Source organism: Phocoena phocoena, chromosome X (assembly GCF_963924675.1).
Source record: "Phocoena phocoena chromosome X, mPhoPho1.1, whole genome shotgun sequence".
Classification (NCBI taxonomy): Eukaryota; Metazoa; Chordata; class Mammalia; order Artiodactyla; family Phocoenidae; genus Phocoena; species Phocoena phocoena.
This window is the reverse complement of record NC_089240.1, coordinates 7082615-7096278: the sequence shown is the minus strand read 5'-3', so window position 1 is coordinate 7096278 and position 13664 is coordinate 7082615. Positions and strand designations below refer to the sequence as shown.

The 13664-nt window shown below is 48.7% G+C and overlaps 1 protein-coding gene across 1 annotated transcript in view; it reads right to left on the bottom strand.

The window, feature by feature from the left end:
• Positions 1 to 13664, bottom strand: part of SHROOM2 (shroom family member 2) — a 133616-nt gene that overhangs the window by 52142 nt on the left and 67810 nt on the right. The window contains exon 3 of the mRNA XM_065901039.1: positions 4812 to 4943. Within this exon, the coding sequence (XP_065757111.1) occupies positions 4812 to 4943 (132 nt within the window). The remainder of the gene's footprint in view (positions 1 to 4811; positions 4944 to 13664) is intronic.

The window sequence follows — 13664 nt, the reverse complement described above, 5'->3', positions numbered from 1 at the left end:
GCAGAAATAAATGAAATACAGACTAAAAAGCCATTAACAAAGATCAATAAAACTAAAAGCCGATTCTTCGAAAAGGTAAACAAAATCGATAAATCTTTAGCCAGACGCGTCAAGAAAAAAAGAGGGCCCCAAGTCAATAAAACCAGAAATGAAAACAGTTATAACTGATACCACAGAAACACAACCTAGAAGAAATGGACAAATTTCTAGGAAAGTACAATCTCCCAAGACCGAACCAGAAAGTAGAAAATATGAACAAACCAATTACCAGTAATGAAACTCAATCTAAAAAAATAAATAAATAACTCCCAACAAACAGAAGTCCAGGACCAGATGGCTTCATCTGGTGAACTAATGCCTTTCCTTCTCCAACTTTCCTAAAAATTGCAAAGGAAGGAATGCTCTGAACTCATTCTACAGGGCCGGCATCACCCTGATACAAAAACCAGACAGAGATATCACAGAAAAATAAAATTACAGGTCAGTACCACTGATGCACATAGATGAAAAGTCCTCAACAAAATAATAGCAAACTGAATCCAAAAAATGTATTAAAAGGATCATACACCATGATCGAGTGGAATTTATCCCAGGGGTGCAAGGATGGTTCCCTATCTACAAATCAACCAACGTGAGACATTAACAAACTGAAGGATAAAAACCATATGAGCAGCTCAAGAGATGCAGAAAAAGGTTCTGACAAAATTCAGCGTCCATTATGAGTAACAGCTCTCAACAAAGTGGGTACAGAGGGGACGTACCTCAACATAATAGAGGCCATCTATGACAAACCCACAGCCAACATCATACTCAATGGTGAAAAGCTGAAAGCATTTCCTCTAAGATCAGGAACAAGCCAAGGATGCCCACTCTCACCGCTCTTATTCAACATACTTTTGGAAGTCTTAGCCACAGCAATCAAAGTAAAAGCAATAAAAGGAATCCAAACTGGAAAGGAAGAAGTCAAACTGCTGTCACTGCTTGCAGATGACGTGACACTGTACAGCAAGTCCCCTACCTACGAACCTTCAAGTTGAGAACTTTCAAAGACGGCAACACGCATGCGCCTGTCCGATCACGTAAGTTAGTTCACGTGTCTGGCACACTGTCACGTGCGTGCGTCCTCTACAAGTGGCTGTGCTTCTGTGTACTGTACAGTACTGTGTAGGGCACAGTAGTACAGTATCTTTATTTCAAGCGAGATCTACAAGAGGATGATGTCACTGAACTCCTTGCTGTGTAACACGAGGAGCTTACTAATGGAGACCTGACAGAACTGGAGGCCCAGAGGAAGCACAAAGAGGAACAAGAGGAAGAAGTAGCTGAAGAACCAAGGAGATTCACGATGCAGGAAACGGCAGGGGATTTTCTTTATCTGAGGAGGCACTGTTAGTTTTCGAGGCACAGGACGCAAACTTAGAACGGCACACAAAGGCTGCAGCAGCCGTTCAGAATGCAATCCAGTGCTACCGTGTCATCTATGACGAGAAGAAAAGTGCTACTACCGGGCTTCCCCGGTGGCGCGGTGGTTGAGAGTCCGCCTGCCGATGCAGGGGACGCGGGTTCGTGCCCCGGTCCGGGAGGATCCCACGTGCCACAGAGCGGCTGGGCCCGTGAGCCATGGCCGCTGAGCCTGCGTGTCCGGAGCCTGTGCTCCGCAACGGGAGTAGGCCACGGCAGTGAGAGACCCACGTAGCACACACACAAAAAAAGTGCTACTACCCAGACATCACTGGATCGTTTTTTCAAGAGGGTAGATAGAATTGAATCCAGCAAGGAACCAGAACCTGGGCCAGCAACGTGAGGAGTGAGTGAAATTGCAGCTCCCCCTCTGTCTACTATTGCTGACGATCCTTCAGCTCTACATCCCCCACCTCCTCTCCCTCCTCCAGTCAGTAACTCTTTTGGCCTGTTCACTCGATGCCAGCCCCTGGATGCCAGCTACTGTACTGGACTACTGTACTTTTCAAGGTACTGTATTATAAGATTAAAAATGTTTTATTTTTTGTGTTTGTTTTTTTATGTATTGTTTGTGTGAAAAGTATTATAAAACTCTTACTGTATCGTACTATATAGCCGACTGTGTTAGTTGGGTACGTAGGCTAACTTTGTTGGACTTAACGAACAAACTGGACTTACAAACGTGCTGTCAGAACAGAACTCGTTCGTATGTAGGGGACTTCCTGTACCTAGATAATCCTAAAGACGCCACCAAAAAACTACTAGAGCTCATCAGTGAATTTGGTCAAGTTGTAGGATACAAAATCAATACCAAAAAATGTGTTGCATACTAACAACGAACTATCTGACAGAGAAACTAAGGAAACAATCCCATTTACCACTGTATCAAAAAGAACTAAATACCTAGGAATAAATCTAACCAAGGAGGTAAAAGACCTATACTCAGAAAACTGTAAGACACTGATGAAGGAAACTGAAGATGACATACACAGATGGAAATATATACCGTGTTCATGGACTGGAAGAATACTGTTAAAATGACCATACTACCCAAGGCAATCTACAGATTCAATGCAATCCCTATCAAAATACCAAGGGCATTTTTCACAGAACAAGAATAAATAATTTTAATATTTGCATGGAAACATGAAAGACCCTGAAGAGCCAAAACAATCTTGAGAAAGAAGAAGAGACCTGGAGGTATCACAATCCCTGACTTCAGACTATACCACAAAGCTACAGTCATCAAACAATATGGTACTGGCACAACAACAAACACATACAACAATGAAACAGAATAGAGAGCCCAGAAGTAAACCCACACACTTATAGTCAATTAATCCACGACAAAGGAGGCAAGAATATACAGTGGAGAAAAGACAGCCTCTTCAATAAGTGGTGCTGGGAAAACTGGACAGCTACATGTAAAAGAATGAATTAGAACACTCCCTAACACCATACACAAAAATAAACTCAAAATGGATTAAAGACCTAAATTTAAGACCAGAAACCATAAAACTCCTAGAGGAAAACATAGGCAGAACACTCTCTGATATAAACTGTAGCAATATTTTTTTGGATCTGTCTCCTAAGACAAAAGAAAGAAAAGCAAAAATACACAAATGGGACCTAATTAAAAGTAAAGGCTTTTTTTTTTTTTTTTTTTTTGCGGTACGCGGGCCTCTCACTGCTGTGGCCTCTCCCGTTGCGGAGCACAGGCTCCGGACGCGCAGGCTCAGCGGCCATGGCTCACGGGCCCAGCCACTCCACGGCATGTGGGATCTTCCCGGACCGGGGCACGAACCCGTGTCCCCTGCATCGGCAGGCGGACTCTCAACCACTGCGCCACCAGGGAAGCCCTAAAGGCTCTTTAAAAAAAAAAAATTAATTAATTATGGCTGTGTTGGGTCTTTGTTGCTGCACGCAGGCTTTCTCTAGTTGTGGTGAGCAGGAGCTACTCTTCATTGTGGTACACGGGCTTCTTATTGTGGTGGCTTCTCTTGTTGTGGAGCACAGGCTCTAGGCACGTGGGCTTCAGCAGTTGTGGCTTGCGGGCTCTAGAGCGTAGGCTCAGCAGTTGTGGCACACAGGCTGAGTTGCTCCACTGCATGTGGGATCTTCCCGGACCAGGGCTCGAACCCGTGTCCCCTGCATTGGCAGGCGGATTCTTAACCACTGCGCCACCGTGGAAATCCCGAAAATTAAAGGCCTTTTTTTTTTTCAGAGGAAAGGAAACCATCAACAAAATGAAAAGACAACCTACTGAATGGGAGAAGATATTTGCAAATGGTATGACCAATGAGGGGTTAATATGCAAAATATATAAAGAGCCCATCCAACTCAATATCTAAAAAAACAAACCTGATTTAAAAATGTGCAGAAGACCTGAACAGACATTTTTCCAAAGGAGACATATAGATGGCACATGGAAAGTGCTCAACATCACTAATCAGAGAAATGCAAATCAGAACCACAATGAGGTATCACCTCACACCATCAAAAAGACAACAAATAACAACTGCTGGTGAGGATGTAGAGAAAAAGGAACACTTGTTCACTGTTGGTGGGAATGTAAACTGGTGCAGCCACTGTGGAAAACGGTATGGAGGTTCCTCAAAAAACTAAAAATAGGACTACCCTATGATCTAGCAATTCCACTCCTGAGTATATACCCAAAGAAAATGAGAACACTGATTTGAAAAGATACATGCACCCCAATGTTCACAGCAGCATTATTTACAAGGAGAAGATTGGTATATATTATACATACACACACACACACACACACACACACACACACACACACACACACAATGGAATACTGCTCAGCCATAAAAAAGAATGAAATTTTGCCATTTGCATCAACATGGATGGGCCTAGAGGGGTATTACGCTTAATGAACTAAGTCAGACAGAGAAAGACAAATACTGTATGATATCAGTTATATGTGGAACCTAAAAAAATAAACAAACGAATATAACAGAACAGAAGCAGACTCACAGACGTAGAGAACAAATTTGTGGTTCCCAGTGGGGAGAGGGAAGGGCGACGGGGCAAGATAGGGGTAGGGGAGGGAGAGGTATAAGCTATAAAATAAATAAGCTACAAGGATATACTGTACAGCACAGAGAACAGAGACAATACTTTATGATACCTTTAAATGGAGTATAAGCTATAGAAATTTTGCATCCCTATGTTGTACACCGGAAATGAATAATATCGTAAATTAACTGTACCTCAACAAAAACTAAAATAAAGTGAGAAATGCACAATTACGACAAGGCAGGGAAGTCATGAGTGTGGCAGAAAGTGAAACCAGCTTCCCATCCCGGCGGGAAAGGCGTGCCTACCTGGCGTGGTGCTGGCCTGGCCACAAGGGGCAGGAGCTGGTAGAGGGGAATGGAGATGCCGATGTCTCGGGGTGGCTGTCGGAGAACTTGGTGACGTGCCAGGAGTGCGGCCTCCAGCTCAGCTCATTCCTCCTGAAAAAGGATGCAGATGATTCAGGGACTTCACACCATGGACAACTTCAGGCCAAGAAAGGAGCGGGAGGCAGAAACGATTCCTGGGTGACTTACTGCATCGCTGTCAGGTGCTTCCCACTGCATCCGGGCACCGACGCTCTTTGTACAGGTTCGTTACCGGAGAACATCCCCGGGCGAGAATCACAGGCCCCAGAATGTGAACCAGCCCTTAGGCTTCCAAATTTATTCTAAGTAAGTGCATGAATCTTGCCCACGACCCCCGCTGCCCCATCCCCAAGACACAGCAGCATCTTCTGTCTGTCCGGTGTCAGTACAACTTTGCACATGCCCTTAGCCTGTTTGAGGAAAAGGCACTGGGCTGCAGAAAAGCTTGAGCTGGGTCCCGCGGAGTTGTGACTGCATTTATTTATTCACTCACTTCACTAAGTGAGCACAGCTATCCTGCAGTTAACGGGGACTGGTGGACACGTATTCCTCTGAGCCTCCCAGAGCGTCCGAAGTCATCTAAGGGCTCCTGTCATGGGAATCACCACGCCCTAAGACCAACAGGCTCCAGTCCATTCCTGCCAGGGCTTCTGAACGTGGCAGGAGCCTTCCCTGCCCCCCTCCACCGTCCCCACCATCCGTGGGTGGCTTATTTGGTTTTTGACCACACCTGCCCAGGTGTGAAACAGCATGTCCAGTTGGACATCCCTGCAGCCGACGCAGGAACATCACAGGGCCTCCCGGGTTAAAGCTGCTGCAGGAGCACATGGCCCATGCTCGCCCCTCCTCCTGCAATATTTTTTTTTTTTTTTTTTTTTTTTTTTTTTTTCCGGTACGCGGGCCTCTCACTGTTGTGGCCTCTCCCATTGCGGAGCACAGGTTCCAGATGCGCAGGCGCAGCGGCCATCATGGCTCACGGGCCCAGCCGCTCCGCGGCATGATGGATCCTGCCGGACCGGGGCACGAACCCACGTCCCCTGAATTGGCAGATGGACTCTCAACCACTGCGCCACCAGGGAAGGCCCCTCCTGCAATTTAAGACGGATCTAGTCTCACCAAGGACACTTTACAGCCCAATCGAGATCGGAGAAAGGGTTCAACTGAGCCTCTAAGTACCTGATGGGGATCAAACATTCTTCCAACAGGCAAAAACATTAAAGAATATTATGCAACAACGAATATTAAGGAAAACCCAGAAAGCATTTATAACATAAACCTTCTGATGACTCAGAAACGAGGAAAAATACACGGGTGGCAAAATGTGGAAGGTGTTGACTTTTTGATAGTTTCCCACGAGCTAAAGCATAAAACAGACGAATTCATCACACCACAGAAGTAAAGGGATTGTAAAACCAAAACTGTACCTCATAAAGTTTCTCAAAATCCTCGTAAGGAAGGTTCTGGCCACGTGAATTTCATTTTCAGATGGCTTTTCCTGCGCTATAATATCCGTAACGTCTGTCATCTTCCTTTACAGGTAATTAATGAAGGAAACAAACTAGACAAACTGCAGGCAAAGGAAAAAGAGGCTTGGAAAAGAAAACGCCTTACACTTTGTGGTAACATATTTCAACTCTGTAATTGGAATGAGTGGGGAACCAGCTGGTTTACTGGGGCAGTCGTGCTCTTTCACAAGAGTAAATGTTTCTCCTCTTATTTTAAAGGATAATACAGGCAGACCTTGGAGATGTTTCAAGCTGGGTTCCAGACCACCACAATAAAGTGAACATTGTAATAAAGCTAGTCATGTGAACTTTTTGGTTTCCCAGTGCATATAAAAGCTATGTTTACACTATACTACAGTCCACCAAGTGTGCGACAGCATCATGCCTACAAAAACACAATGTACATACCTTAATTTTAAAAGACTTTATTGCTGAAAAACACTATTATCTGAGCCCTAGTAATAATATTAGTAACATCAAAGATCACTGATCACCGTAACAAATATGATAGTGGAAAAGTCTGAAATACTGTGAGGACTACCAAACTGTGAGACACAAAGTGAGCCAGTGCTGTTGCAAAAATGCTGCCAACAGACTTGCTTGCCACAGGGTTGCTACAACCTTCCATTTGTAAAACAAACAAAAAACACACAGTATCTGTGGAGCACAACACAGCAAGGTATGCCTGTACACAGATATATGCCTCTACTTCGAGGAGACACAGTCAACAGTTACGGTACTAATTGGAGCTTTAAAAAAAAAAGGAAAACACAGTGAAAAGGGTGGTACCTAGAAGCTCTAAGTGAGGAACCATGGCTCCTGGGGAGACTGAAATTTTCCTACGTATGTGGCTCTCGTCAGGTCCTCAGACTTTCCTAGAGCACAGTGAACGTATCTGGGAATCGAGGAAGGTTCAGGCAGTTTCTGTCAGCCCCTCTGATGTTTAAAACTGGATTCTGCTGATGAAAGGAGGAGGACATGTGGCTGAGGGCTGGTCTCTCCACCACAAAGCCCGTAACCACGCTGGGCAGGAAAGCTCTGGGGACCGAACGCTCTGGCGCCACCTAGCGTTCCCAGATGGAACAGAAAAGGCAGGGGCCGATTTAAGGCGCTCGTTTCAACAGCGAGATGGTGTTGCTTCCCACGCAAGATACGCACTCCAGGTGGCTTTAAACCACCCGGGTCCCTGGAAGTCTGGGGCCATGAGGGGTGCACAGGCCACAGGCTGTGCCAAAACAGGTGGGCAAGGTGCCCCGATGTGAGGGCGTCGGAGAACTCGGACCACGTGGTACCTGGTGGTACCTGGTTAGGGGTTAACCGCCCTGCCCCCTCAGGGGGCCACGCGTGTCGGAAGGAAAGGCACACACAGCAGGTATGCAGCCAACCACACCCGAACCTTCCTGTCCTGGCGGGCGGGACGTCTGCTATGTCTGCTACAGCTGGACCAGCCCCCCCCACAGACATCAAACACGAAAAGAAGGGAGAGCTGTGAAAGGAACGCCCCCTCCGCAGGCCACGCAGTCAGACACAAGCCAGCTCGGCTGGGGAGACCAGCAAGGACGCCCCTTCCGGGAGGAAGAAGGACGGCACGGCTCAGCCCAGAGACATCCAAGGCCACGCTTCTGCGCAAGGCAGTGTGGTCAGCGATGCCAGGGAGGAAACAGCCGTGACCCGGCCGGGGTGCGGGTGCTGGCCCCTCCTGTGCGCGCAGCTGCACAGCCCTGCCAGCTCCGGAAACGCAACAGGGCTGAGTCCGAGTCACGCCCCCGGGAGACTAACAGCCACTACCATGGTCACCCCAGTGTACAGGGAAGAAAGCCTTTTCATTCAAACGGCCACTGCTGCTCGGAAAGCTTAAAGAATAGGCATATTGTAGAAAACATGGAACATTTAAAAATTGAAATGCGATTAAGACAGTAAAGGAGGATAACCCGTAATCTGAAGATGAACGGTGGGTAACATCTCTGCATTTCTTTCCCCGTTTCAGACGGCTGAGAGCATCGTGCAGACTTGGCGGGGCCCTTTCTCTCTGCAGCCCGCCTGGTTTGGTGAGCATTGAATCTCCAGGCCACTGTCACTTTTCCAAAACGTCATTTTTAATATGGCATAATATTCCTTCCACATAAATACTGAAAAGCAATGCTGCTGACTATTAACACCGGGTTTTCTGGCTTCCAAATCAAATTATTCGCCCTAATGAGGGTTCTCTGAAACCTTTCCCAAAAGGTGCACACCAAAATTAATCTAAATTTACTTCAATTTCTAAAAATTTTTTGTGCTAGGTAGCCTTTTTTTTTTTTTTTAAGGGAAGGGGTGTAGATCTCAAATATAAAAAATGCTAGGATACCAATGAAAGTTAAGAATGGATCTAGATACAGAAAATTCATTTTTAAAAAGAAATTATTAAAATAAGGGCTTCAATGAAATGTTTCTCATTCAGAGAAAGAGCAGAAGTCCCTCAAAAAAAAAAAAAAATCACGTGAACGCCGGATTATTTTCCTAACGTTTCCAAGTGCAGCCAACAGGCGCTGCCTCAGAAAATAAATGCAGTCCACATGTGGTCCCCACGAGCGCGGGGGGTGCTGACAGTACCAGGCCTGCAGGCTGGGAAGCCAACGGGAAGGGCCCGGCGGGACACTGTGAGGGGGGCACCACAGGGTGTGTTGGCTGCAGGCGACATCCTCAGGGAAAATAAAACAAACAGTGATGCTTGGGGCATCTTAGAAGCAAGCGTCAAGGGGGGCGGCCGTGGGGAGGGGCCTTCCAGATAAAGGGAAGGCTGGAAAGTTCCTCAAATGCTTCCCAGTGAGTCCTGCGGGTGACGGGGGTGAGTTCCGGGCAAGGAGCCCCCAGAAGCTTACGGAGGGAGGGTGTGCAGAGGCCCCGAGGGACAGGCCCACAGAGGGTACAGGCCCTCGAGATACTGGGCTGGAGGAGGGCGACAACTGCAAACAGCCTTCTTATTCTTTAAAAGTGAAACACACACATAAAAAGCACCCCCCTACAGACACAAAATGAAGCCTGCCCTGAGCTGCTGCTTCCTTCCTGCGCCGGTCAAGCCTCTAGAGGACAGATGCTGACCGGCCTCTCCCTCTCCAGAGCTGTCTCTACCTTCTACCACACCAGTCTCCCTGCAACTCAGCTTTGGCAGCTCCTGCCCTCACCCCACCGCCCTCAGCTGCTCCCAACTGCCACGGAGCGAAGCCCGGGCCAGGTGGCACTGGCATCGCCGGGATGGCTGTGTTTGCACAAGCCCTCAAGGTCATTCAGAGGCGAGCTCAGGTCTGAGACTCGCCGCTCTAGCCCCGAGCTACCCCTTCCTCCCTTCCCCCATCCGCTCTGCCAGCCTCTTTAGGAGGTCCCGGCATCACTGACTTAGATCCACGTCTGTGTCTCAAACCTGGCTCAGCCTTCAAAGGACAGCCTGACTGCTGAGCTCTGCTCCAGCCCTCCCTCCTTCTGCCAGAGCCACCACTTGTCAGAGCTTTTCCTGTCCATGCCCATCAGCCCCCTCAGCTGCCAGCGCCCCGAGGGCAGGACCTATGGGTACGACTTCAGCCGCCTGGCTGGAGCGCTTCCAACGTACATTACGTGAATGAATAAAAACAGAGGTCAGACCACTCTGTGAATGGCGGAGTTGTTTTCCCGGGCACTGATCTGACAACACGATGCTGTGGGTGGTGACATCACACTTGATAAACCGGGATAAGAGTCCAGGAGCTCCTGCCTTTATACACGAGGCGAAAGAGGTAAAGAGGAAAATTCCCAAATGACCTAAATAGCTGAAACTGATACAAGACATCAAAGCTGCATTTTAAACCAATGCCAGGGCCGCGTAGCAGCATTCACACGGGATAAAAGCATCAGGGTTCCGCCCCACGAGGCCGGGGCACCCCTTATCTGTCTCCCAGCAAGGGCAAGTGCACGCCTGTCTCGGCCTCTGGCGTTCCCCGGGTGCATTAGCAGGAAAGACCGCGTAGAAATGTCACACCATGAACGCAGGCAGAACTGGAGCAGACCCAAATGGCCTGGCTATTTTTCCGTTAACTTTTGCAAAGGGGGGTGAAGGGGACTGTCTCACCCAGCACTACCCGTACTAAAAACGCTTTGTCCAAACCACCCGAGGTCACGGTGCATGTCCCCAGTTTTCAGAAAGGCACCGATGCAGCTTCTTGGCTACATTTAAACAGATGGATTTTTCGGTAAAGACACCCCAGACACTCAAATGTGCAACCACTAACATAACCAAGTACGAGTAGCCCTAAGGATTAGCAACAGAGTCTTATACGTCAGGGTATAAAAACAAAAGTACGTGAAACGTTCTCTGCCTGCCTTAATATATTAGAAACCACCAGCGTTTCCAAACTAAATTATATCAACATCACTCGCATGCCTTCTAAGGAAAAACAAAATCATAACTGTTTACCACTCTCTACTTGGCTTAGAATATGAAACATGTCACCTAGAGAGTCAACTGATTAAGTTGGTTAAGCCATACACTAAATCTACATCTGAATAGAAGCAATCTTTCCCCAAATAAAACAATTCTGCTCTATGTGGCTTTTTTCCCCCCGATTTTATTTCATAAAAACAAGAATGGCAAACAGCCCAAACGCATCGGCGTCTGTCCAGGATAAACCTCTGGGTCTACTCTGTTTTAAGAAGAAAATAAGCACAGGAACAAACAGGAACAAATCCCGCAAATGCTCAAAACAGACACTTTTCCCCTGAAATTTGAACGATCAATCTCAGACCACCCTCCAAAAGCAACACCCACCAGCATCCCCAGTAAGACAGACACCCTCTGTGGGAACACACAGTTTCTGCCCCAGGAAGAGCTCTTGGTGGGGCGGGGAAGGAGAGGAAGGGGGAGGAGGGAAAAGCAGGAGGGATACAACCTGCTGATGTCCTATCCATCCCTCTCCTCTTGCTGCTTCAGGAACACCTGCGCTCATCAATGTTGGGGCCACGCACAGAGCCACCTGCCCTAGGACAGCTCCAAGGAGCCAGCAGCAGAGGGGAGCCCGGCACGACACTGGCTTGGTGTAGAACCCACTGCAACTCAGTGACGTCCAGAAACCCACGCACGGGGCAAGAAACTTGCTCCTAGCAGGCGTGGGTGCCGTCACTAGACCAGACACCTCCTTTCTTCAGATGTGTCGCCACGCCACCCCATGTGGCCGTCCCTTACGGCCTCCTGCAGCGAACCTCCATCCTTGGGTGTTAATCTCCTCCCGAAGGCAAGCTTAGCGGACGTAAGCAGAGTCACGGAAGGGTTTAAGGCCTCCGGCAAAGAGGCAGGAAACATACGTCAACCCTATGCATAACGTGGCTCTGGCATAAAAACTGCTCACAGCAGTGGACGGCTCAAGAGTGCCACGAACGACGAAGTGGCAGGCGAAGTTCACTGTAGACAAGACTAATATTACCATATACATTTGGAAGGAAGACCAAAAGAGTCATTACAAGCTATACAATATAATTCATGGCCTGACAGTTAAGAGACATGTTCCCTACGGTGTTTGAAATTCCATGTACGTTTTAGGAGCTGAACGTATGGTACCCACTTCCCTGTGAACGGAGGACAGTGGATGGTATCCCGGTGCTGTGCACACAGAGCTTTTAGTGAGCATTTTACGGCATCGGACGGCAACAGCCTTAACCCAGCACCGGGCGAGAAGCGTCCCCTACTTCAGCACGTCTCCCACAGCAAGGGGCTTACCGACACCTGCGTTAATCAGGAAAAGGCCTCGAGTGACCCAGTTTCGGGTCTTAACCTTTTCCAAGCACATTTGCTTAAGCCAGTGGTATGAGCACTGCGGCCACCCAGCAAACCAGCCTGTGGCCCTCAGGGAAATACCGGCGCCGAGATCCATCCCACACCTGCCCATCAGGACCTCCAGGGAGGGGCCGACACGGGGGAAGAAAGTGCAGGCGACAAGTACACAGAGAAACAGACACAGAAGAAGAGGTTACCACATCCTCCCACACTTTCCTGCAAGCAGCACTTCCTGGGCCGAACAAAGAGGGAAGGACAAAGTGCCCGGGAGGCACGGCCAGGCTGCCCCTGCTGGTGCCCCGGTTCCGCTGACTCCCGGGCAGACGCCAGGATACCACCTGGACATCTCAAAGGAGAACATGTGTGCACCCGGTGGGGCTTCCTGTTACCCTGCTTTGTTTCCAGCCGACACAACGCTGGGAGGGAAGCGCTGGCTCTCAGCTGTCTGGGAAAGAAACGTGGCTGGGGAGAGACAGTGATCTGGGTCCTTGTCTCCTAAGGCATCGCGCTCGCCCAGTCCCGGCTTCTAAACGATGACAAGATACGCGGTGCCCATGCCCCGTGAAACCGGACGCCACCGCCTCGTGAAGTCAGCCCGCCACCACCCTCGCCTGGCCGCCGGGTGCCCTGCTCGCCGCACAGGCTGAAGACAAGCACACCCAGCAGCTGTCACCAGCGGGAGGGCGTCAGGAAGTGATGCACGACGCCCACTTTGTTCATAAAGCCACGGGTAGGTGTTTCACACCGAGGCGCGTACACGCCTCTCCCCAGAACCTCCGAGAAAAACCAAGCCTGCGCTGGCCACTCTCACCCTCAGCTGTTTTCAATCTTCGTCAGAAAAGCCACGCTTTCTTAAGGTGCCTGGGCTGGGCAGGTAGTTGAGGGTTCTGGCAGCTCATTTATCATTTGGTGATCCGCAGGTAGGGCAACATTTGATACTGATGTGTTGGTGGCTCAGTTTATGAATTAACTACAGAGTGCCTTCATAAACTAAACACTTTTTTTTTTTTTTTTTAAAGAGTACATGATCCAGGGCTTCCCTGGTGGCGCAGTGGTTAAGAATCCGCCTGCCAGTGCAGGGGACACGGGTTCGAGCCCTGGTCCGGGAAGATCCCACATGCCGCGGAGCAACTAAGCCTGTGCGCCACAACTACTGAGCCTGCGCTCTAGAGCCCGCGAGCCACAGCTACCGAGCCCACACGCCACAACTACTGAAGCCCGCGCGCCTAGAGCCCATGCTCCGCAACAAGAGAAGCCACCACAATGAGAAGCCCGCGCACCGCAACGAAGAGTAGCCCCAGCTCGCCGCAACTAGAGAAAACCCACGTGCAGCAACAAAGACCCAACGCAGCCAGAAGTAAATAAATAAATAAATTTATGTATATATATAAAAAGAGTACGTGATCCATTTTGGAGCTCTACATGTAACACTAGTTAGAAAATGCTAACTAATCTCTGAGATACAAGTCAGATTAGTGGTTGCCTAGGGATAAAGAAACACGAGAATGG